This window comes from Hoplias malabaricus, chromosome 3, assembly GCF_029633855.1.
Source record: "Hoplias malabaricus isolate fHopMal1 chromosome 3, fHopMal1.hap1, whole genome shotgun sequence".
In the NCBI taxonomy this organism is placed as follows: Eukaryota; Metazoa; Chordata; class Actinopteri; order Characiformes; family Erythrinidae; genus Hoplias; species Hoplias malabaricus.
In genome coordinates this window covers 78,221,149-78,243,643 of record NC_089802.1, presented here as the reverse complement: position 1 = coordinate 78,243,643, position 22,495 = coordinate 78,221,149, and the positions used below count along the sequence as shown (strand labels likewise).

The following is a 22,495-nucleotide window of genomic DNA, read 5'->3' as shown; positions in this document are numbered from 1 at the left end:
GTTGGCGGCTGCACAGTGTGTGTTAGCCGTCCAGCAGTGACACAGAGGGGCTTAAAAACAGTCTGTCTGTCCGAGGTCAGTGACAGGTCAGAGCATGCCCACGTCTCACTCATGTTTTGTTTGTTGGTTGGTTTAGTATTTTTTTTTTAATTTGTGGCTGTCTGTGAGGGTACCTGAGTGCAGTGCTACTTTCTGCTCCGAGATCTAACCTGAACGGCCTGTTTGTTAACACCAGTGCTAGCTGCTGTTGATTCGGATGCCCATTCAGATGCCGGTCTTCTGGGGCTGCTCCAGCTGATGGCTGAGGGGGAGCACCTCCACAATGTCTGCTGGCTGTGTCCACTCGGATAACAGCCACTAAAACTGACTCTGTTTAACGTTGTTTACTTTGTGTGTGTGAGCCATTTAGTACGGCTCTATGTCTAACACTTTGGGTCATTGAAAAGCACTTTATAAATAAAATGTATTATTATTATTACTGGGTGGCACGGTGGAGCAGCAAGTAATGTCTCTGTCACAGCTCCAGGGTCCTGGAGGTTGTGGGTTCGAGTCTCGCTCCTGGCGACTGTCTGTGAGGAGTGTGGTGTGTTCTCCCTGTGTCTGCATGGGTTTCCTCCGGGTGACTGTCTGTGAGGAGTGTGGTGTGTTCTCTCTGTGTCTGCGTGGGTTTCCTCCGGGTGACTGTCTGTGAGGAGTGTGGTGTGTTCTCCCTGTGTCTGTGTGGGTTTCCTCTGGGTGACTCTCTGTGAGGAGTGTGGTGTGTTCTCTCTGTGTCTGTGTGGGTTTCCTCCTGGTGACTGTCTGTGAGGAGTGTGGTGTGTTCTCTCTGTGTCTGTGTGAGTTTCCTCCGGGTGCTCCGGTTTCCTCCCACGCTCCAAAAACACATGTTGGTGAGTGGATTGGAGACTCAAAACTGTCCATAGATGTGAGTGTGTGAGTGAATGTGTGAGTGGGTGTCGCCCTGTGAAGAATGCCCCTCCAAGGTGTGTACCTGTCTTGTGCCCAGTGATTCCAAGTAGGGTGAAATGGGGCTAACGAAGTATGCAGAGCAACAACTGGACTGTCATCTGTAATTGTAGAACTACACAGTGCTCCTGTGTGGTCAGAGGAATGTGGAGTGTAAAAAATGTAAAAACAAAAATGGCAGAACATGAAGCTTTTAATGATATTAACATTAGTTATACCACAGTTAGTTCCCACCCTGTGAGGTGATTGGCTGAGAGACTTTCCAGGAATGCCAATATCACCCCGCAAAATACATGTAACCTAGCAACGACGCCAGACCTTTCTAGACAGAGCTGTGCCTGGATTTTTCGACTTTTTTACTCAACAGGGAATCGGTTCATTTTCCATTCCCACACCTTAAAGTACCCTAAAGTAAAGAGTTATGACACAGTGGACCATTACAAAGAAATAAAAACTAAAGTGTTACATCTATGTGGTTTCTGTGATTGAGTTTAACTCGAGTCGAGACGTGTCTTTTTTCTCCACTGCTCTACTTCTCCAGCTCTGCATCACGACTCTAGGGCGATACTCTAAAATACTCACTTTTAACATAAACAGAGAGAACTTTGTATCACGATATCACTAAAATCTGTAAACAATGGGTAAACCATGACAGTTTAGTGAATTGATTTGTTTATATCTGCTTCTGTCCTGATTTAGAAGTGTTTAACACTGCACAAGATTAAGATCCAGACTTCGTTGAAAAGAACAAACAGGAACGTGTGACGCAATGGAATTATTTTCCCTTACGGAAACTAATAATGAACAAAACGATAACGAACTTTGGTATAATCGCAATAATACACTTGAGGTTCGTGCTCTAACGTGAGATATTAGCACTGGTGTACTGATCTTAACCGCAGCTGACCAGTGCCAGAATATCATGTTATAGCACTCCCTCTCATGTATTATTGTGTAATTAACTCATTTATAATATTATATTAAGGTTAAGCCATTCTGGGTTTGTAATCTTATGTAAATCTTATTGCTGTAGATCACCACCGTCATCTTCAACATGAAGGAAGAACTTTTTTCTGAGAGGAACATCAGGAAAACCAGCTTCTCCCTTGAAGAAGAAACAGTGGTAAAGGTCTGTGTGGCCTTGCTGCAGGTTTGTGATGGTGACTGTACCTCTGCAGTCTCCACTTGGTTCTGAACAGAGATACGATGGCGATCCTCTGGATTATGGATGGACAGATGATTGTTAGAGGGAAGGTACAACACATCACTTAATGTTTTCTTGGGTCCACAGTGTAGTCATCAGCTCTCCACTGACATTCGAACAGTCACAGGGAAGCTCCACTGAGGCATTTGTCTTTCTGTGGATATAAACCACCCCCCCCTAAGCTGGGAGGAAAAACATCAAACCGTTGACCATTTAGAACAATATCCTCCACCCATTCTCCACCTACCACATCCGCAGTGTATGCTCAGCACCATGCCCCTTTCCCCTGAACTTAGACCAAACAGAAACCTGCTCCTGAATCTCGGTTCTGATGGAAGTCAATGGGCAGATGCTGCGGTGGAGCATCAAACACACAGTACATGACTTTCTACATCTCTCAATCACTTTGACTCTCACACTACATGACACTTGTGACTAGGAGGGCTAACAAAGTATGCAGAGCAATGTATGGAGTACAACCTGTAATTGTAGAACTACAAAGTGCATCTCTATGGTGCAAAGAGCGTGGAATGTACAAACTGAAATGCAAAAGATTGTGTCAAGCTCAAAATGGCAGAACATTAAACTTTAAAAGATATTAACCCTGTGTTCGAAATGGCTCCCTATTCCCTATTCTCTATATTACTCACTATATAGTGCACTATTATAGTGAACTCAAATCAGGAGAATAGTGAATGACCTTGAACACTACCTCATTTGATTTTTTTTAACCAAAAATCGCACTGCAAATGGGTATCCGCTATTCATGTGTGTCAGCTAGTGTACATGGGTTGTACACTACCTTTTGCAGTGAATTGTGGAATTGTTTGAGGGCCCTGAAAATGGGCCAATATGATTTTGGACACTATTACACAATGGAACCCCAAAATAGTGCACTATGTTGGGAATAGGGAAAAGTTTTAATAGCAGCCTGGGTTTCTAATCTAACGTAACGTAGATTTAACGTAAATCTTATTGGTGTCCAGTGCAGTTACCTACCATCGTCCTCAACATGAAGGAAGAACTTTGGTCTGCCAGGAACATCAGACATACCACCGTTTCCTTCCTTGTAGAAGAGGCAGTAGTACAGGCCTGTGTCATTTTGCTGCAGGTTTGTGATGGTGACTGTAGCGCTGTGGTTCATCAGTTCATTCTGAACAAAGATACGACGGCGATCCTCTCGATTAAGGATGTAGGCGCTGCTCTTAATGTTGAGGTACAGCACTTCTGGGATTTTTTCGTGATTTTTCTCAGGTCTATGATGTAGGGAAAAGGCCTTCAGTCTTTGACTGTCATTTGAACTTTCACAGCGAAGCTTCGCAGAGGAACCACATTCCCATACGCTGAGAGGAAACACGCCACAGCGTTAATCACCTTTAAATCCAAAAATAATAAAGATATTTAATGCATAGGCAGAGGAATCAGAGACACCTTCTGAGCAGGTTTTGTAAAGTTTGGTGGGCACCCCATCAGGACCTTGGCTCTTAACTACATTCAAACACTTTTATACAATTTGAACACTTTTTCCTTCCTCACAGGGACGTCTTAAAAAAAACGGATGCAATTTTTAATGCAGTGGAACTTTCACACAGTGTCTGACATGTTGTTTGTCTCAACTTTAAGATCACGGGAAGACGCTGGAAGGGGAAGAATGACTGGATTTATTGAGTAAGAACTCTGATGAATTAGTCATTTTATTGTAAACACTGCAAAGAAACTGAATCCCTCCAAGTTTCCAGAACTACACGGGAGTTCAGCAGTGTTTCTGAAGCTCACTGAGGGAGTGTGAGGCTCTGCTTCTGTGTGTTGTTCCTCTCATTAAAAAGGGATTATATTTTCTTTAACCTCCACAGTTTAGTTCACAGCGTGTTGGTTAAGTTTTAAGCTTTGTGTGCTGCTACGAACAAGACAAGCTGTACCTCTGCCAACTTCCTGCTCATTTATTTGGTCTGTAACCGTGACAACAGTGCTCTGATTGGTCGGCCTGATTTTTAACGCATCCATAAAACACAGATTATAGAAAAGGTTCCGATTCAGAATTTGACGTAGCATCGCAGTCCGTCAGTTTCAGACTCTCTCTGAAGGATAACGTTAAAACAGGTTTTTTTTATGCTGACTCTGTGAAAAGACCTTAAGGCGGTTGGACTAAAAGCGTGGGGCATAGAGACTGGGTGGGGGAGAGGTGTTGTAAAGAGGCAAGTAAATGAGACACATAATGGATGTCACTTGTAATAATTAAATCGTGAATGTGAGGTGGTCAGGGATTAGGGACGTTACAAATCAGTTTCCCATTTGAAAATGAATATCGATTTCCCTAAAGGTACACAGTCCCAACAGCTATTTTTTTTTATTATTAAAGATGGAGCCACGAGTCAGGGGTTGGCCACCCAGATCTACTCTATTATACTCATTCCTATAAACACTTCTCTTTCCTCAGGTTCACACTTGTCTATGTCATCTTTCTCACTTCTGGCGCTTCCAGTATGTTTTCCTGTACCATTTATTGTGACATTGAACTACATCTTGAGTCTTTCTTTCGAAATTACACTCAAAGCCATCTTGAACCTGGATATTTAACCAACACTTCACTATTAACGTGTTGGACAAGATTTTTGTCCTTATCGTCATTATCTTTGACAGCAGCGAGGGGATTTCACCTGTGTTTCTCATCTCATCTCATGAGTAGCCACATAGCCACTGGTATTGAGAAAAACGGTGTCACTTCAAAACTAAATAAAATATAAATATCAGAAACCTGAAAACACCAGTGTGTGGCCAACAGCCGGGTTTACACAGTTCAGAGCTCTAAAGAAAATGACATAAATGTTTACAATGGGTTTTTTCACTTTATATCAGCACCTTTGAAAATAGGTTTTTGGGAAGTCCCAGTTTAGAGTGAATTTAAACAAGAAAATCATGAGTTACATACAAACATCCCTCACGTTATTGGTGCTGGGTTTGTGCTGAATATTAAGAACTGTAGCTATTTGAGAACAAACTTTTTTAGGTAGGTGAAATTTGTAAAAATACCAAGGCATGTCAGATCACCTCAGATGTGGCTGAAAGGCCTCAGAATCCAGAGAGTTACGTTTGGCTAATCTGTTTTTTTTGTTTTTTGTTTTTTTTTGTTTTTTTTTGTTTTAAACTTCAACTCACATATTTATCTGTTATTGTACTCATTTCTCTGCTGATGTAATAGCCCAGTGTGTGTTTAAGACCACAGCGCTTTCTTCGAACATAGACCCAAACAGAAAACCTCCTCCTGAATCGCAGGTCCGATGGAAGCTTGCCCAACTCACCTCACAAAAGTGGATAGAGCTCCATCACCCCAGATAACACGGTTCCTGCTCTGTGAACTATTGCTGGAGGTTTTACACTCCTCTGGTTGACACTTGGGACTGGATTTGTTGAGACCAGCACGTCCCATTTAATTTCACACTTTACATACAATGAACATCTACGGGACCACTGTAATGAAGCTAGATCCTCTGGTTTTAATCAGCGTCTGAAAGAACTTGGGCCTAAAGCTGAGTGAATCTGTGAGTTTAATAAACAACAGACAGAGAGAGGAAACTCACCAGAGGCAGAGGAGACCACGATAAACCACACAACAACAAGAGGAGGCACCATGATGACTTCTTCACTCGCTCATCAGCAAGAAAGGGTCTGTGCCACAGAGGAGTGCAGCAACTTTAATGAGAATGAGAAGGAAACAGAAGCAGAAGCAGGGTTTTTGACTTGTGGTTTGTGTTATCATTGCACCATCTCTGTTGGTCTGTCCAGAAACATTATCATACTTCTTGTTCTTTCTTTCTCTTTCTTTTACTATCTGTATTCTGGCCTTGGTGATAGAAAATATTGTCTTAGCATGGAAGTGTCACGGCTGTCTCTGTAGACGTCTCACTTCCTCCCTCAGTTCAGGACGCATTACCACTTGAGTCTGTGAATGACTCTGAGGACTTCACTTCCCATGGTTCAACTGATGGTCACATGACTCCACCAACCAATAGGAACTCTCTCGTGCGCTCCGGGTCACCTGAGTTTTAACTCACAGCTGTTCTGTTTTAATCATAATCACTCACTTACTATGTAAACCCAGGCTGTTGCATTTACTACTTGCGAAGTATTGCTAACCTTTTTGTTACATACCGAGCGAACCTTATTTATGAAAGCCAAACCGTGTATGACCCTTCCTTACATTCTTCTTGACTCTGTGTTTTTGGATCCGGACTGCTATTTAGTACATTGTGTTTTTGACCTCAGCCTGTACCTCACTATTCTTTGGATTGTTTCTTTTGCTGTGTCTGCACATCTCTGAAGTAAATCTCTTCCTGCTAAACACCCGCGAGCGTCTCTCTTGTTTACCAAGCCTGACAGAATACTTCGCCTTTAAAATGCAGACGGCGGGTTCTGGTGACTTAACAACTGCTATTGGTAACCAATGACAGTTGTTAGGACAACATTACTCTATATTGCAGCAATTATCGGAGTCTGTAACTCTATTGAGGCAACAACAGAGCCAGCAAAAAGAGCAAATGGTGGTTATTTCTGAACATCTAAAAGGCCTTGTTCACCAGCTACATCCTGCCCCTTTGCTCGAACCTCCATCAACCTTGAATGAAGTTTTACCTTCTTCTGTTCCATCATCTCCCTATAGCGTGAGTAAACCGGAGAAATATGATGGTTCTATGGATAAATGTAAGGGGTTTTTGTTGCAGTGCTCGTTATATTTTAATAGCTCCCCTCCATGCTCTGATTTTGCGTGTATATCATTTTTAGTATCTCAGTTGACTGGTGAAGCCCTCAATTGGGCTATGGCCGTTTGGCCTCATGTACAGACTCTCTCTTATGATAGAGTTGAACCATGGGAAGTGAAGTCCTCAGAGTCATTCACAGACTCAAGTGGTAATGCATCCTGAACCGAGGGAGGAAGCGAGACGTCCACAGAGACAGGCGTGACAGGAAGGAGATAAAGAGGTTTTTCTCAGGCAATATGTGCCTGAAGAACAGATTTACAGGGAGCTAGTGGTGTCAAACATCCTAACATTAATGCAGAATGTTAATAAATATCATTGTTATTTGCAAGATTGCTATGACACTCTTCTCATCTGTCTCTTTGTTTGCATTTGTCACCCATTAGTAACATTTATCACTCTGCTTATGTGCTACAATAGAAATGAAAGTGATGGTGATTGAACACCCTCAAAGGCTAATGGTTATGCTTAATGTTGTTTCATTTAAAGATGAATTTCAGAAAATTTAGAAAATGTCCTTAGACCCCAAAGGGTTAATAAGCATATCATGGTTAATTGCTAAATTTCCCGTAAGCTCGGCCCATGCTACAGAATATTTGGGGCTGATTTTGAGGCAGATTTATTCCTCCCAACATTCGCAAGATGTCTCCTGATTTTAGGGTGATCATAAATGATCAATGTTTCCAGAACAATCCTGTAGTGTGTGGAGTCTAAAATCCAGACTTTACTCCTCTGATCTTCTCCCCCTGCAGTCTGGTCGCTCTGATTGTTATTTGTAAATATGTAAAAATGCTGGCTTTTATTGCTTCAATATCTTCAAGGTTTTCTCAGCCTGAGTTTGTTAGAAACTCCCACCTGCACTCGGGACGTAACATTTCAGGAGAAACTCCTACAAGCTCTTGAGGAGCGAAGCTGTCTGTCAGTGTCTGTAATTGGAAAGTGTGTGGTGATTCACTCAGGGCAGATCGTGTAGTGTGGGGACGTTGAGGACTAACAACTGTCAGCACTGACAAATTTGTGAAAAATCTCTTTATGTGTCGGGTGTCTCACGTTTTCAACATCAGTGTGAGCCAGGCATTACACACTTAGTTCTGTTTCCTTCTCCATATTCCCCAGTGTTTTCTGCTTCTATTGTTATTGTTCGCTCTGGTGGTGTGCTGCCTCCCTCTCCTGACCAGGGCAGGAACTGCACAAGAATCAACCCTCAGAGCCAGTCATCTTAAATGCCCAACACCTGGAGCTTTAGGTATATGAGCCCTCAAGACTGGCCCCTCTTTGTTGATTTTTTTTTTTGTCTTATGTGGGTTAAAGACACAGCCGGGAAAAAGATTTTGAGAGATTTTGCACTTCTCCATATTCTGACTCTTTTCAAATCGCCTCAGGTTTTGTCAAATTTTCTCACCTTTTCCTTTGTCAGTTGAGTCTCCCAGGATCCCTTTTGTCAAGTGGGTATTTCAGGATTAGATATCCAACGAAGGCAGCTATTCCTTCTAAGTTGTCTCCTAAGTCTCATATTTGTCCCTCTCATTTTCTCATAGAGCAACTTGTGCCCTCCCATACCTCCCATCACGTTGACCCTCTCTGGTTGGGCTCTAACATGGGCTGCCCCTGTCTGGGAGGAGCATCCTGAGGTGGGCCCCACTCTGGAACTTATTATGGGAGCTCTAAACCTTATGTTCAATCACCTAATCCACAGGTGGGAGACAGATGCACGATTTAAGTTGCTCTCTATTGGGTGGTCATTGGTTTCCCAGTTGGTGGTTATTGGTTCCCCTGCTTCACCAACCATACTGAAATGTCAATGGAGCCCCACCCAGGTATGAACCCTCTTCTCTTCTTTCTTTTGGGACCAAAGAAGAACTGGCTGGGTTCTTCTGTGATGACGAAAAAGGTGGGGCCTTTTCCCCTTCATTGATAATTGAGAACTACATTAGCTAATGTTCATGGACCATTACTTGTTGCCCCTTATGTCTTCTACATTTGGAGCTGTGCGGCATCTATGACCTGGTGCAGACCTGGGAAGGTAATGAGAGGAAGACAACATTCATGGACCCATCAAGGCACTAGGAATAACTGGTTATACCCTTTGGGCGGATGAATGCTCCAGCCATCTTCCAATAGGAGAGGGATAAGGAAAGAGCGAGAGTTCTTCTCAGAAATAGGTCATGTGTAAATACTGTATTTGAAATATTAGTAAATATTTGTAGGAGCTGCTGGAATTTATACTGATATGTAAATCTTTGTTACTGCTCACAGGGCAACTACTCACATTTCTTATTATTTTTCAGAAATGTGGAAAATACTCCACCTCCAGGCAAAAGACAACCCCGTCGGCCCAGTCTGCAACCACCAACATGTAGGGCAGGAGCACATGGTCCTTCCACATCTGCACTGTAAGTTTAGCATTTTGCTATACATAGGTCATCGGTAAATACTGTATTTGAAATATTAGTAAGTATTTGTAGTGACTGTTGGCATGTATATATGTATATTGCTATGTAATATTTGTAACTGCTCAGAACACAATTGCTCACATTTCTTATTATTTTTCAGAAATGTGGAAAATATTCCACCTCCATGCAAAAGACAACGCCGTCGGCCCAGTCTGCAACCACAAACATGTAGGGCGGAAACACATGGTCCTTCCACATCTGCACTGTAAGTTTAGCATTTTGCTATACATAGGTCATGTGTAAATACTGTATTTGAAATATTAGTAAATATTTGTAGGAGCTGCTGGAATTTATACCAATATGTAAATCTTTGTTACTGCTCACAGGGCAACTACTCACATTTCACATTTATTGTTTTTCAGTGTACAGCCACCATCATGGGAAAATGAAGTAGTTGAGGATGTCTGTCCACCACCACTGCGCTTTCTTCCTGCAAGGGAGCCTGGTGTTCAACTGAGGAAAGGGGACTGCTACACACCCCTATCCCTCTTCAAGTTGTTCTTTCCAAAGGATGCTTATGCAGCAGGACAGCCTGACCCACAAGGCATTCATGGAAGAGCTTGTTGAACAGCTGTGTGGTATGGAAAATGAGCCCCCTGCAAAACCAGCCAGTGGTCATCATTTGCCGATTCCTGGGAGTGATGTCACTAGCCAAAGTATGAAAGCTACTGCTGGCCGAAAGACCTGTGCATACTGCAGGAAGCACAGGGAAAAGCAAACAAAAACTCCATGGAAGTGTGAACAGTGTGATGTCTACCTTTGCATGCAGCCAGACAGAAACTGTTTTAGAGACTGGCATCTTTTGTTGAACTGATTCATACATATATACACACACAAGGATATGTATCTATCTATCAGTATGACTATATTTAGTATATTATCACTATCTTTACATTTATTTTGCCAGTTATTTATTTTTTTATTTTTATTGCTTGTTTAGTTCTTTTTTTTTGCAATAAACTGTGATAAACTGTGACTATCTGCCTCTGGTCTCTTCTCTTGTGACAGCTAATGGGCCATTCATTAGGCAGTGGGGTGGGGACCTCGCACCTCGGTTTTCGCACCTATCTTCATACATATGCAATGTAGGAGCCAGTGACTGAGAAAAACAGAGTGTCACCTCACATTTGTTATGTCCTAAGTATAAAATTACATACAATTTATGAAAAGTAGAATCAGCAGTGTGTTGCCAAGACCCGTGTTCACAAAGTTTTGACCTCAAAGGTCCCGGTGAGAAATGTTTAGAAGGTGTTTTTTCACAGTATATCAGCACTTCTGAAAATAGGTTTTTGGAAAGTCTAAGTTTAGAGTAAATTTAATCAAAATATAGATGTATGACACTCTTACTGATTCAACATTGTTGTTGCAGAGATAGTTCTGAAAAATGCATGTGTAACACTTTGAGAAAAAATAATTTCAGATGCGTACAATTTGTAAAACAATCAAGGCATGTCAGACTACACCAGAGTGTCTGAAAACCCCTCAGACTCCAGGGGGTTAAGAAACTACCAGAAGTTCTGGCTAAATCTGTGCTCTTACGACACTAAGCAACTAAATTGAAATAATTATGATATCATAATAAAACAATTATAAAATAATATAAAACTAGATTTCTATTTAAAATCAGTATTTATACAATTTTAATTCTATGAAATACATAAGAAGCAATACATAATTTTAACATCATTACGCAATCAGAACTGTAACCAATATCAAAGCCTTTATCACAAGCCATTCCGACATCAAGTGTTGGGGAGTGCTCTATGAGCCAGAAGAGCAGGGTTCTGTGGCCAATAAAAGAAGGACTAGAGAATGGATAAGAAAAGCAAGTATCAGTGAAGTGCTCTCTCTAAGGGAGAAGGTGTATGTTCGAAAGTTCTTTTGTTTGTGAGTTAATTTAAAGACATTTGTAGCATTTCTCTAGGGCCACACAGAGTCCCTTACTCCGTGGAAGGAAAGTGAAGCTGCTGCAGTGAGATAATGCAGAAAAATGACGGAAATGTATTTCCTCGGGGACAGACTGAAGATGCGTTCACTGTGAAAAAATAAATGTTGTTGACGAGCGACACTCGTCTGGACGAGACTTACTCCGGCTTTCTGACGGATAGAGGTAACTGTTTCATATCTTCATAAATTGGCTGGACTGTGGGTTCCTTCTTCTGAAAGGGGAAGACAGAGGTTTGAGTGTTAGTAATACACACACACAACCACACACACACACAAAGACACAAAACCAAATGCATGCTACTTATGTCCCCAGTTTATAAACTATAGTGATACTCACAAACAAGGCTTTAGCGAAGATGAAAACCCCTAACAGCAACATCACAGCTACAGCAGACAGGCCATACACCAACAGCATATTCCCAAGGCAACTACATTCTTGTGCTAAAACAACACAAACATCAAATGCCTTTTTCTTTTACAAACATTCAACAACATTTACAACTGAACAGGTAAAACACACACTGTCCAGGTATTTAACCCAACCCAAGCTTTACAATTTATTAACAATAAATGTGCTGCTGTTTATATGTTCTGGGTTTCTAATCTAATGCAAATCTTAGTGCTGTACAGTGCAGTTACTTACCATCGTCCTCAACGTGAAGAAAGAACCTTTTTGTGCCATTAATTTCAGGAAAACCATTTGTTCCTCTTGTGTAAAAGAAACAGTAGTAAAGGTCTGTGTCGCTTTGCTGCAGGTTTGTGATGCTGACTGTGTTGCTGTGGTTATTCACTTTTTTCTGGACAGAGATGCAAGGGTGATCATATAATTCATGATCTCTTTCATCCTGGAGGTACAGCACACAAGTGAGTTTGGGTCCACGATGTAGGGAAACGGCCATCAGCCCTCCGTACTCACAGGGAAGCTCCATGGTGGCATTTGTATGTTCATGGAGATAATCCACACCCCCATACACTGGAAATAATGTATAATACTGTTAAACACATTCAAAAGTAACAGGCACAGTTACCCAGATTACTGCAGGGTTTTTCCACCCACGCATTTAGCACCACAGCCCTTTCCCCTGAATCTGAACAGAAACCCTTCCCTTGAATCTCCCTCCAATGAAAATCATTGGGCTGATGCTGTGGTGGAAAATTAAACACATGCTTGTAAACTAAATAAATAAAATGATTTAACGCTCACACCACACACTTTTTGTTTGTTGCCTTGGCTGTGTGCACACATCTACATCTGTCTTTCACCTGAGGAGGTACTGGAACATAGGTTTGAGTGTTTGATGGCATTCAGCCTCATAAGCTTTAGTGACATCAGGTGCTGATGTTGGAATATAGCTTCTGATGCTCCGGCTAATCTGAAAGGCAGCGGATGGAACTCCATTCCTGCAGAGAACACGAGCGGCACGGTGGCTTAGTGGTTAGCACGTTCGCCTCCCAGCGCTGGGATCTTGGGTTCAAGTCCCATCTGGGTGGAGTTTCCATGTTCTCCCCGTGTCTGAGTGGGTTTCCTCCGGGGACTCCGGTTTCCTCCCACAGTCCAAAAACATGGAGTGTAGGTGAATTGGCTTCTGTCTAATAACTGTCCTGGTGAATGAGTGTGAGCCCAGATATGGATTGGCACTCTGGTGAAACCCTAGTGCCCGATGCAGTCCTCCAGGTGGACGGTCGTTCATGGTCGAGAGTACGCTGTGCGCGTTTGGCTGCCGCATCTCGCCAGTGTGTGGATTGAGTGTTCTGAGCAGTGTGGATTGTAAAGCGTCCTTTACCACCTTGTAGATGTAAAGTCAGAGACAGCAGCTCATCTGTCGCTGCACAGTGTGTGTCGCCCGTCCTCTAGTCCTTCATCAGTGACACAGGACGCTGTCGGCTGGATGTTTTTGGTTGGTGGACTGTTCTCAGTTCAGACACTGAGGGGTTTAAAAACTCCAGCAGCACTGCTGTGTCTGATCCACTCGCACCAGCACAACACACACTAACACACCACCACCACGTCAGTGTCACTGCAGCGCTGAGAATGATCCACCACCACATCACACCTGCTCTGTGGGGGTCCTGAGCGCTGAAGAACAGTGTTGAAATTTGGCAAACAAAGTGCGCAAAACAGCAGATGGACTACACTCTGTAACAGATCTACAAATTGCTTCTGTATGGTCAGTGTCTATATTCTTATACCAAAAATGTGCAAATCTCAAAATGGAAGACCATTAAGCTTTTAATAATATTAACAATAAATATATAATTTTATAATATTGATTAACTGTTCTGAGTCTTAAAGCTAATATAAATCTTATTGCTGTAGAGAACCGTTTACCTACCATTGTCCTCAGCATGAAGAAAGAACGTTGTTTTGCCGGGAATGGTAGAATAACCAGCGTTTACTTTCTCATGGAAGACACAGTGGTACAGGTCAGTGTCATTTTGCCGGAGGTTTTTGATGATGACTGTAGCTCTGTGGTTCTTTAGTTCGTCCTGAACAAAGATACGATGGCGATCCTCTGGATTATGGATTGATGCTTCACAGTCAGCCCTGAGATACAGCACATCCCATGTTTTATTGTGTCCACGAAGTAGGGAAAAGGCCATTAAATTTACATTGACATTTGAACTCTCACAGGGAAGTTCAACAGAGGCATTCGTCTCGTTGTGGATATAAACCACATCTGTATTCACTGGAAGAAAAAACATAATGCATTTATTCATCTTTTAAAACAACAGGCACCGCAGGGATCTGTGTTTTAACAAAAATATAAAAAGTGTTTCAGTACACTGCATTTTCAAAACAGAACACAGCCGTATTAATCACAAAAGATACATCAAAACCTACTTCAAATATTCTTTCACCATTTATAGAAATACTTAAACATTTAAAAGTTCATAGGAGTCCAGGGGTGCATCTGATAAGTGTCTCAGAGTCTTTAGGGTTGATTTTATTCAATTTCTAGTTTACAGTGAGTTTTCAAAATTTGCCTTCTAACCTTACAATTAACCAATAAAAATTCATGCATTCATTCATTTATTATCTGTAACCCTTATCCAGTTCAGGGTCACGGTGGGTCCAGAGCCTACCTGGAATCATTGGGCACAAGGCGGAAATACACCCTGAAGGGGGCGCCAGTCCTTCACAGGGCAACACACACACACACACACACATTCACTCACACTCTCAGACCTACGGACACTTTTTGAGTCACCAATCCACCTACCAACGTGTGTTTTTGGACTCTGAGAGGAAACTGGAGCACCCGCAGGAAACCCACGCAGACACAGGGAGAACACACCACACTGCTCACAGACAGTTGCCTGGGGGAAACCCACGCAGACACAGGGAGAACACACCACACACCTCACCCGGAGGAAACCCACACAGACACAGAGAGAACACACCACACTCCACAGTCAGTCACCCAGAGGATACCCACACAGACACAGGGAGAACACACCACACTCCTCACAGACAGTAACCCTGAGTGGGACTCGAAACCACAACCTCCAGGTCCCTGGAGCTGTGTGACTGCGACAACTACTTGCTGCGCAACCATGCCGCCCGACCACAAAAAATTAACATTTTAAAATAAAGACTTCCAAAATCAAAAATATCTGTTCTTTATGTGCAATGGCAAAAAAAAAGGTGTTCAATGGATTCAACAACATAATCGCTGACCATATGACGTTTTCTTTCATATTGAAAATGCAACCAGTGGTTACAAGCCACATTACATCTCTCACATTTTCAGAAATATTTTTCAATATCATAAATCTCATGCTTCACCTGGAATCAAATGTTTAAAATTAAAATTTGCTCAATAACCATTGTCCAGTATAATTTTCTACATTGTTTCATTTGGGGAATTTTCATTAATTCATTCATCCATAACAACACACACCCTACAGCCCAATACTGTTTTTTTAATGTTCCTCTGGCAGAACTAGGAAATAGGCCTGTTGACACTTAAGCATCCTAATTCATTTCACACAGTACACACCTTAATCATCTATGGGTTTACTGTAAAGAAGCTGAATCAACTGCTTCTAAGAGGTACCTGTAAGAACTCAGGCCTAAAGCTGAGTAAACCTGTGAGTTTAATAAAAGACAGACATATAGAAAACTCACCAGAGATGAAGGAGACAATGATAAACCATGCAACAACAAGTGGACACACCATGACGACGTCTTCTCTCTTTTGTCTGCAACACAGCAACTGTGTCTCAGAGGAATGCAGCAACTTTGATGAGAATGAGAAGGAAACAGAAGCATGGTTTTCACCTTGTGGTCTGTGATATCATTGCATCGTCTCTGTTGGTCTTCCCACAGACATTATCACACAAATTTCCGTCCTCATCTTCTCTCTTTCTCACTTCATCTTTCTCTCTGTATGCTGGACTTGGTGACTGTAAGACTTGACAATAAAGGTCCTGATAATAGATTTATGGGGAGCTAGTACAAACACACCAGCGTTAATGCTGAATGCCAATACACAATATGGCTAATTGCTACATTGCATTCACATCTGTTTCTTATTTAAGTGTATCGCCATGTCCTTCATTTATCACTCTGCTTGTGTGCTGCAGTAGAAAATTTAACAAATCAGACAATTTAACCCTAATCAGAACATAAGGCACATAACTGGTTATTGCTAAATTCAGTTTAGACTTAGTTATGTTTCTTTCTATACATCTCTCAGTGTTACTGGATTGCATTGTGAGGGCTGGCTCTGGTACTCTTCCTGTCCTGGCCACCAGGGGGAGGAAGTGCACCACCTGAGTCAGTCACCGTTAATGGCTAACACTTTGAGCTGGGGATATTTTCCACTCTATGCTGGTATTTTGTGTCATGTCAGCTACAGGCATAGGCAGGTAAAAATATTGGCATGACTCTACACCACCCGCCACCCCCCCCCCCCCCCCCCCCCCAAAAGCACACACACACACACTCTCATTTTGTATCTTTTCAAGCTTTTTTCAAGTCCTGCAGGGGCTATTTTCTTCTGTGTCAGCAATGGGTCTTTATCCCTGCATTCATCATAGGAAACTAAATAAGATCATATGCAATTGCCCTTTAAAACTTTCCCCTTTAATTTCTGCATTTAAGGCACTGGAGCAGGTTTCCTTTTCAAACAAATGGACCTGTATGGTGCTCATTGCCTGGTGCAGATGAGAGAAGGTGATAAGTGGAAGACAGCTGTCATCATCCGATCTGGACACTATGAAAACCTGCTGATGCCATTTGGGTTGATAAATGCTTTTAATCTACACTAAGTCCATAAAGGAACGCATGGCCCACATCCATAGGGTTCTCCAGCTGTTGAAGAACTATCAAAATTTGTCACATTGGAGTAGTCTAGGTTCCATATTCAATCCATCTCCTTTGTGGGATGTGTGGGGTTCTGGCCTGGGGAAAATGCGCAGTGCTCTTTTATCATTGATCAGAGCCCAGAAGTGAGCAGCAGACAATAGGTACCAGGCAGCACCCTTGTACTGCCCAGGTTGTGTAGTGTGAGTATTAAAGTGATTCTGAGACATGGAATGTTAAGCAAAGTGTATTTGATTTTCCACCTCAGCATCTGCCTAAGCTCACTCTGCTCAATGCCAAGTGCTGGCAAGAGGGGTATAAGGCCCCTGGCATTGGGCTGCCATTCTCTAACTGATGGAGCTCCAACTTTTACTTCGGGGATGAGCTGGAGCTGTGTTTGTGATCCAACACTCGTCATCCATCACCAACATCTGACTTCACTGTTCATGTTAATGAATGCTATCAAATTTTCACAGCAATGTTCCAACATTGTTCCAACTCTACTGGCATCGTTTGCCTTTACTCGACACACCATACAACATAAAATCAATCATGATACATCAATTAAAATCTCTAAAACTTAAATAATTCACAATATTTTTGATCAGATTGATGAGGGTTATGATTCTTTAAGTTGCCATAGTATCATATTGGATAAATCTGTCATACACAGGTTGTGTCCAATAGATGGCAACACTCACATAACCCCACAGTTGATGGGCTCTGGGAGTGAGTTACTAAAGGTTGCCCTGTGCTGGCCACAATGAGAAATGCAGATAGGGGAATAACCAAATAAATAAACTAACTGTTCTTTAGACAATAATACTGATTTTATTTTTAGAAAGTGGACTTAAGCATAGACACATAGTGCTGATACTGCATTACACACCACACCTCTCTGTAATTAGGATGCTAGCTTAGCTGTGACGCTAAGAATATCTCTAATCTGATCCTGACTGGTTAACCCTCACTATTTCTAGAATAGACCTATCCCAAGACCAACTGTAAGCGTACTTACTAATATTACCCTAATCATAACCACTAGACAAACCCTATATTTTACATATTACATACGTCCTGATCTTAAAACGTAATGCTTTACATAATGTAGAAGACAACGTCCCACAATGTGAGTTTATAAACAGGTTTTTTTCCCCACAACATGATATTTATATGAACCACACAACAGCAGAGAAAAGTTGGTCACCTTTAGCTACACAGAAGTGAGACATGAAAATGAGCTCATTAATAATTCACCACAAATCTGTCACCACAAACATCTCTAAAGTGGTCTCTGTACAGGAGAAATGTCTTATAGGTTTACACTTTTATTAATAGATGTTTGGAGCATTTTTATGGGTCCATGCAGAGAACCTCACTGTCTGAAGGAAACTAAATGATGCAGAATGAAGACGGGAGATGTTTGTTGTCGGGGACTGACCATGTCCTTGTTCCACTGAAGATGTGTTCACTCTAAAGAAAACAATGCTGTCAACGAATGACACTCATCTGAGCCACGCTAGTAGTGCTTCTAGTTGATAAAAGGAACTGTCTCACATCTTCATGAACTGGCTGAACAGGGGGCTTCTTCTTCTAAGACAGAGAGGGAGAGAGAGGTTTAAAGTGAGTGTATACAGTCTCTCTCTCTCTCTCTCTCTCACACACACACACACACAGAAATCATATCGACACACCACTGATTCCCACTGGGATTTGCACATGATGTATATAAACTACAGTGATACTCACACATAGTGTTTCAGCAAACATCAATACAAGTGTCAACAATAGCACAGCTACAGTCGACAGGCCGTACAACCACAGCTGGTGTCCAGGGCAACTGCATTCTTCAGATTCTATGAAAAAAATGACATCAATTCCCTTCTTAGAGTCATTAAACATCCTTTATTTATGAACAGAAATAACCCACACTCTCCAGGTGTTTAAACTACGCTTGAACAATAAAGACTTTCAATAGGTGTGTCCCCTCCAATAACTAGTGAGTTTTTAAACCCTGTGTCCACTCTCTGTCCACTCTGTGAGACACTCCTCCCTCGTTGGTCCACCTTGTAGATGTAGAGTCAGAGACAGTAGCTCATCTGTCGCTGCACAGTGTGTGTCGCATGTGTTCTAGCTGAATAATTGATTGCACCATGGAAGCCATGGCATGTAGGGTTGGGGTGCGATTAGTTGACAAATGCAACTATGTTTAACTTTAATAATTAAAAAGACAAAAACAAATATACAATAAAAATAAATAACAAAGTATGCGGAGCAACAGACGAAGTACAGTCTTTGACTGTAGAACTACAAGGCGCTCCTGGGTTGTCAGTGGAGCGTGGAGTATGTGTACTCCCATACAAGAAAAAAAATAATAAATAAAAAAATAGGCCACAACAAAAATGGTAGAACATTAAGCTAAAAATGTTATTAACAATTAATGTGCTGCTGTTTAGATGTTCTGGGTTTCTAATCTAATGTAAATCTTATTGCTGTACAGTGCAGTTACTTACCATCATCCTCAACATGAAGAAAGAACCTTTTTGTGCCATTAATTTCAGGAAAACCATTTGTTCCTCTTGTGTAAAAGAAACAGTAGTAAAGGTCTGTGTCGTTTTGCTGCAGGTTTTTGATGCTGACTGTGATGCTGTGGTTCTTCACTTTGTTCTGAACAGAAATGCAAGGGTGATCATATAATTCATGATCTCTTTCATCCTGGAGGTACAGCACACAAGTGAGTTTGGGTCCACGATGTAGGGAAACAGCCATCAGCCCTCCATACTCACAGGGAAGCTCCACGGTGGCACTTGTATTTTCATGGAGATAATCCACACCCCCATACACTGGGAAAAAATATATAATACAATTAAACACATTCAAAAATAAGAGGCCCAGATTACTGCAGGGTTCTTCCACCCATGCATTTAGCACCACAGCCCTTTCCCCTGAATCTGAAACCTTGTCCCTGAATCACGCTTCTGATGGATGTCACTGTGTAGATGCTGTGGTCAAATTCACAATTGTAGACTTTCCACATCTGAGAATTTTTAACTTTCACACTACAGGACTCTGAGGACTTGTTGTTCGTTGAAATGGCGGTGTGCACACTTTCATCTTTCACCTGAGGAGGTGCTGGAACATGTGTTAGAGGAGTTCATGACATTCACCCTGATGAACAATAGAGATGTGAGATGTTGATGAGATGGTGCTCCAGTAGGTCTCAGATGTACAGGGCCATCACTATAGAGAACACAGTCTAGGGCGGGAGGTTTTAGACTGTTTTGGCTGATGCTTGGCATTATGCGTGTTGATGCCGGAGCATTCCATTTCACATTTCAAATACATAAAATAACTCAAATCTGTAAGAAATATAACCAAGTGAATCTGTGAGTTTAATACAAACAAAGATAGAGAAAGAGGAGACTCACCAGAGACTGATGATAAACCATATGAAAACAAGGGAACAGTTTACATTCATTAAACAAACTTCACTCATGAACAAACACAACCCACAACCCATGTGATTAGATCAATAAAGAATTTTCCATTTTATAACTAGATTATAAACAATGTCCACTCTGTGAGACACTCCTCCCTCATTGGTTCACCTTGTAGATGTAAATTCAGAGACAGTAGCATCACACCTGCTCTGTGAGGGTCCTGAGCGCTGAAGAACAGACCGCTATAGCAGCAGATGGACTACAGTCTGTAACTGATCTACAAATTGCTCCTGTATGGTCAGTGTTTATATTCTCATGCCAAAAATGGAAGACCATTAAGCTTTTAATAATATTAACAATAAATATATAATTTTATAACATTGATTAACTGTTCTGAGTCTTAAAGCTAATATAAATCTTATTGCTGTAGAGAACTGTTTACCTACCATTGTCCTCAGCATGAAGAAAGAACGTTGTTTTGCCAGGAATTTTAGAATAACCAGTGTTTACTTTCTCATGGAAGACACAGTGGTACAGGTCAGTGTCGTTTTGCCGCAGGTTTGTGATGGTGACTGTAACGCTGTGGTTCTTCAGTTCCTCCTGAACAAAGATACGATGGCGATCCTCTGGATTATGGATCGATGCTTTGTAGTCAGCCCTGAGATACAAAACTTCCCATGTTTTATTGTGTCCACGAAGTAGGGAAAAGGCTTTCCTCTCCAATGTAGTGGATGGAGCTCCATCACTCCAAAGGTCACAGTTTCTGCTCTAGAGTCCAGTGCTGGAGGTTTTACACTCCTCTGGCTTAGGCCTGGCATTGGGCAATTGACTAGGTTGAAGTTCTATGTAAGCTCTAGAAAAACAAAATCCCGGACCTTTTTAGAAATTCTGCCCGGACATTTTTAAGTCTAAAATAGAGGACATGTCCGGGTAAAAGAGGACGTCTGGTCACCCTACTATTGACACCAGAGCATTTAATGTCATTTTACACTTTATATGAACTGAAGGTCTATGGGTTCATTAAAGAAGCTGGATTCACTGATTCTAAAGGGGCTTGGGCCTCCTGAGTTTAATAAAACACAGATGAGAAAGAGAAGACTCACCAGAGGCAGAGAAGACGATGACAAACCATGAGACAAGAGGATGCACCATTATGACTTCTTCACTGGTTTGTCTGCAAGAAATAAACTGTGCCTCAGCAAGTTTGATGAGAAAATGAAGGTGACAGAAGCAGAAGCAGGGTTTTCACCTTGTGGTTCCTGCTATCAATGCAGCAAATCTACTCGTCTGCCCATAATCAGTGTCACACATCTTCATAGTTCTCGCTCTCATTTTTTTCAATATTTCTAACATTTTCTCTAAACTTCTCCCTGGTTCCTGGCCTCTGTTTTAAAACTGTGTTGTCTCACTGCAGACAGAAATAAAGAGAAAGGGGTGGGGGTCTCAGTCCGTGTTCATGAATGCCTTGTGAATCACCAACGAGGCACTTCACCGTGACCAAAAACAACACATATATGTCAATATTTTCTCCTTTAAACTCTATTTTCCCAGTGTATTATCTCAGTTTACTGTAGTTTCAGTGGATGATGAACAAACAGAAAACAGCACGAGTAGCAGCTGATGTCTCTGTAGTTCGCTGTAAATTTACAGTTCCACCTTAAAAGTAAAACAATTACATTCTACCACCTGACACTACTGCAGTATTTAAGGTGGAACTGAAAGTTACAAACAAGAAGCTGCAGATTGAGAATCTGAGCTGAGCTCCATATCACAGAAGAGTGAGGAGAGGGAGGTAATCTCTGACTGTGGGACTCTTCTGAAGGAGAGTGAGGCCCTAAATGTAACTAAAGTCCAGCGGCTCCTCTGACATCACTGCAGACTGGTGCAGAGCAGCCTACAGCTGATTAGATGATTTGAGCGATTGCCACTCTACCGTACTCTGTTTTTAAATTATTTTTATTATTTTCCACTGTGATTCTTTATGATTATTCCACTTCCATGACCTCTGACCTCATAAATCTAATGTTTTTAATTTGTTAACTGTGTTGTGTTAAACATGCGTGTTATTTTTGTCTTAACTATATCCTCAGTGTGTGTTTGCTGTGATAATAATGTGTTTACCTTCTGAAGGTGTCTGACGTTGACTGTGAAGTGAGATTATTATGAGATTGTTGAGTTTATTATATAATTATAGATGTTATTAAGAGATTGTGAACATGATTCTGATATTAGGAGATTATATACGTTATTAACAGATAATTATGAGATTAAAGAGGTTAATTAATTCAACTCTGAGAGGTCTATGAGGTTATTATGAGATTATATGTACTATACACAGCCACAGTAGGTGGTAAATGATGAAATTGACTACAAACTTTGTTGTTTGAGATGGTCAACTTTCATTTATTTTTCTAACTGAACTC

General features: G+C 41.5%; 1 protein-coding gene across 1 annotated transcript in view; it reads right to left on the bottom strand.

Annotated features, from left to right (window-relative positions):
- Nucleotides 1–5,800, bottom strand: part of LOC136691527 (uncharacterized) — a 64,362-nt gene extending 58,562 nt beyond the window's left edge. The window contains exons 1-3 of the mRNA XM_066664086.1: nucleotides 5,749–5,800; nucleotides 4,301–4,337; nucleotides 3,170–3,513 (exon numbers count right to left, since the gene is read on the bottom strand). Of these exons, the coding sequence (XP_066520183.1) occupies nucleotides 3,170–3,513; nucleotides 4,301–4,337; nucleotides 5,749–5,800 (433 nt within the window). The remainder of the gene's footprint in view (nucleotides 1–3,169; nucleotides 3,514–4,300; nucleotides 4,338–5,748) is intronic.
- Between the last annotated feature and the right edge of the window lie 16,695 nt (nucleotides 5,801–22,495).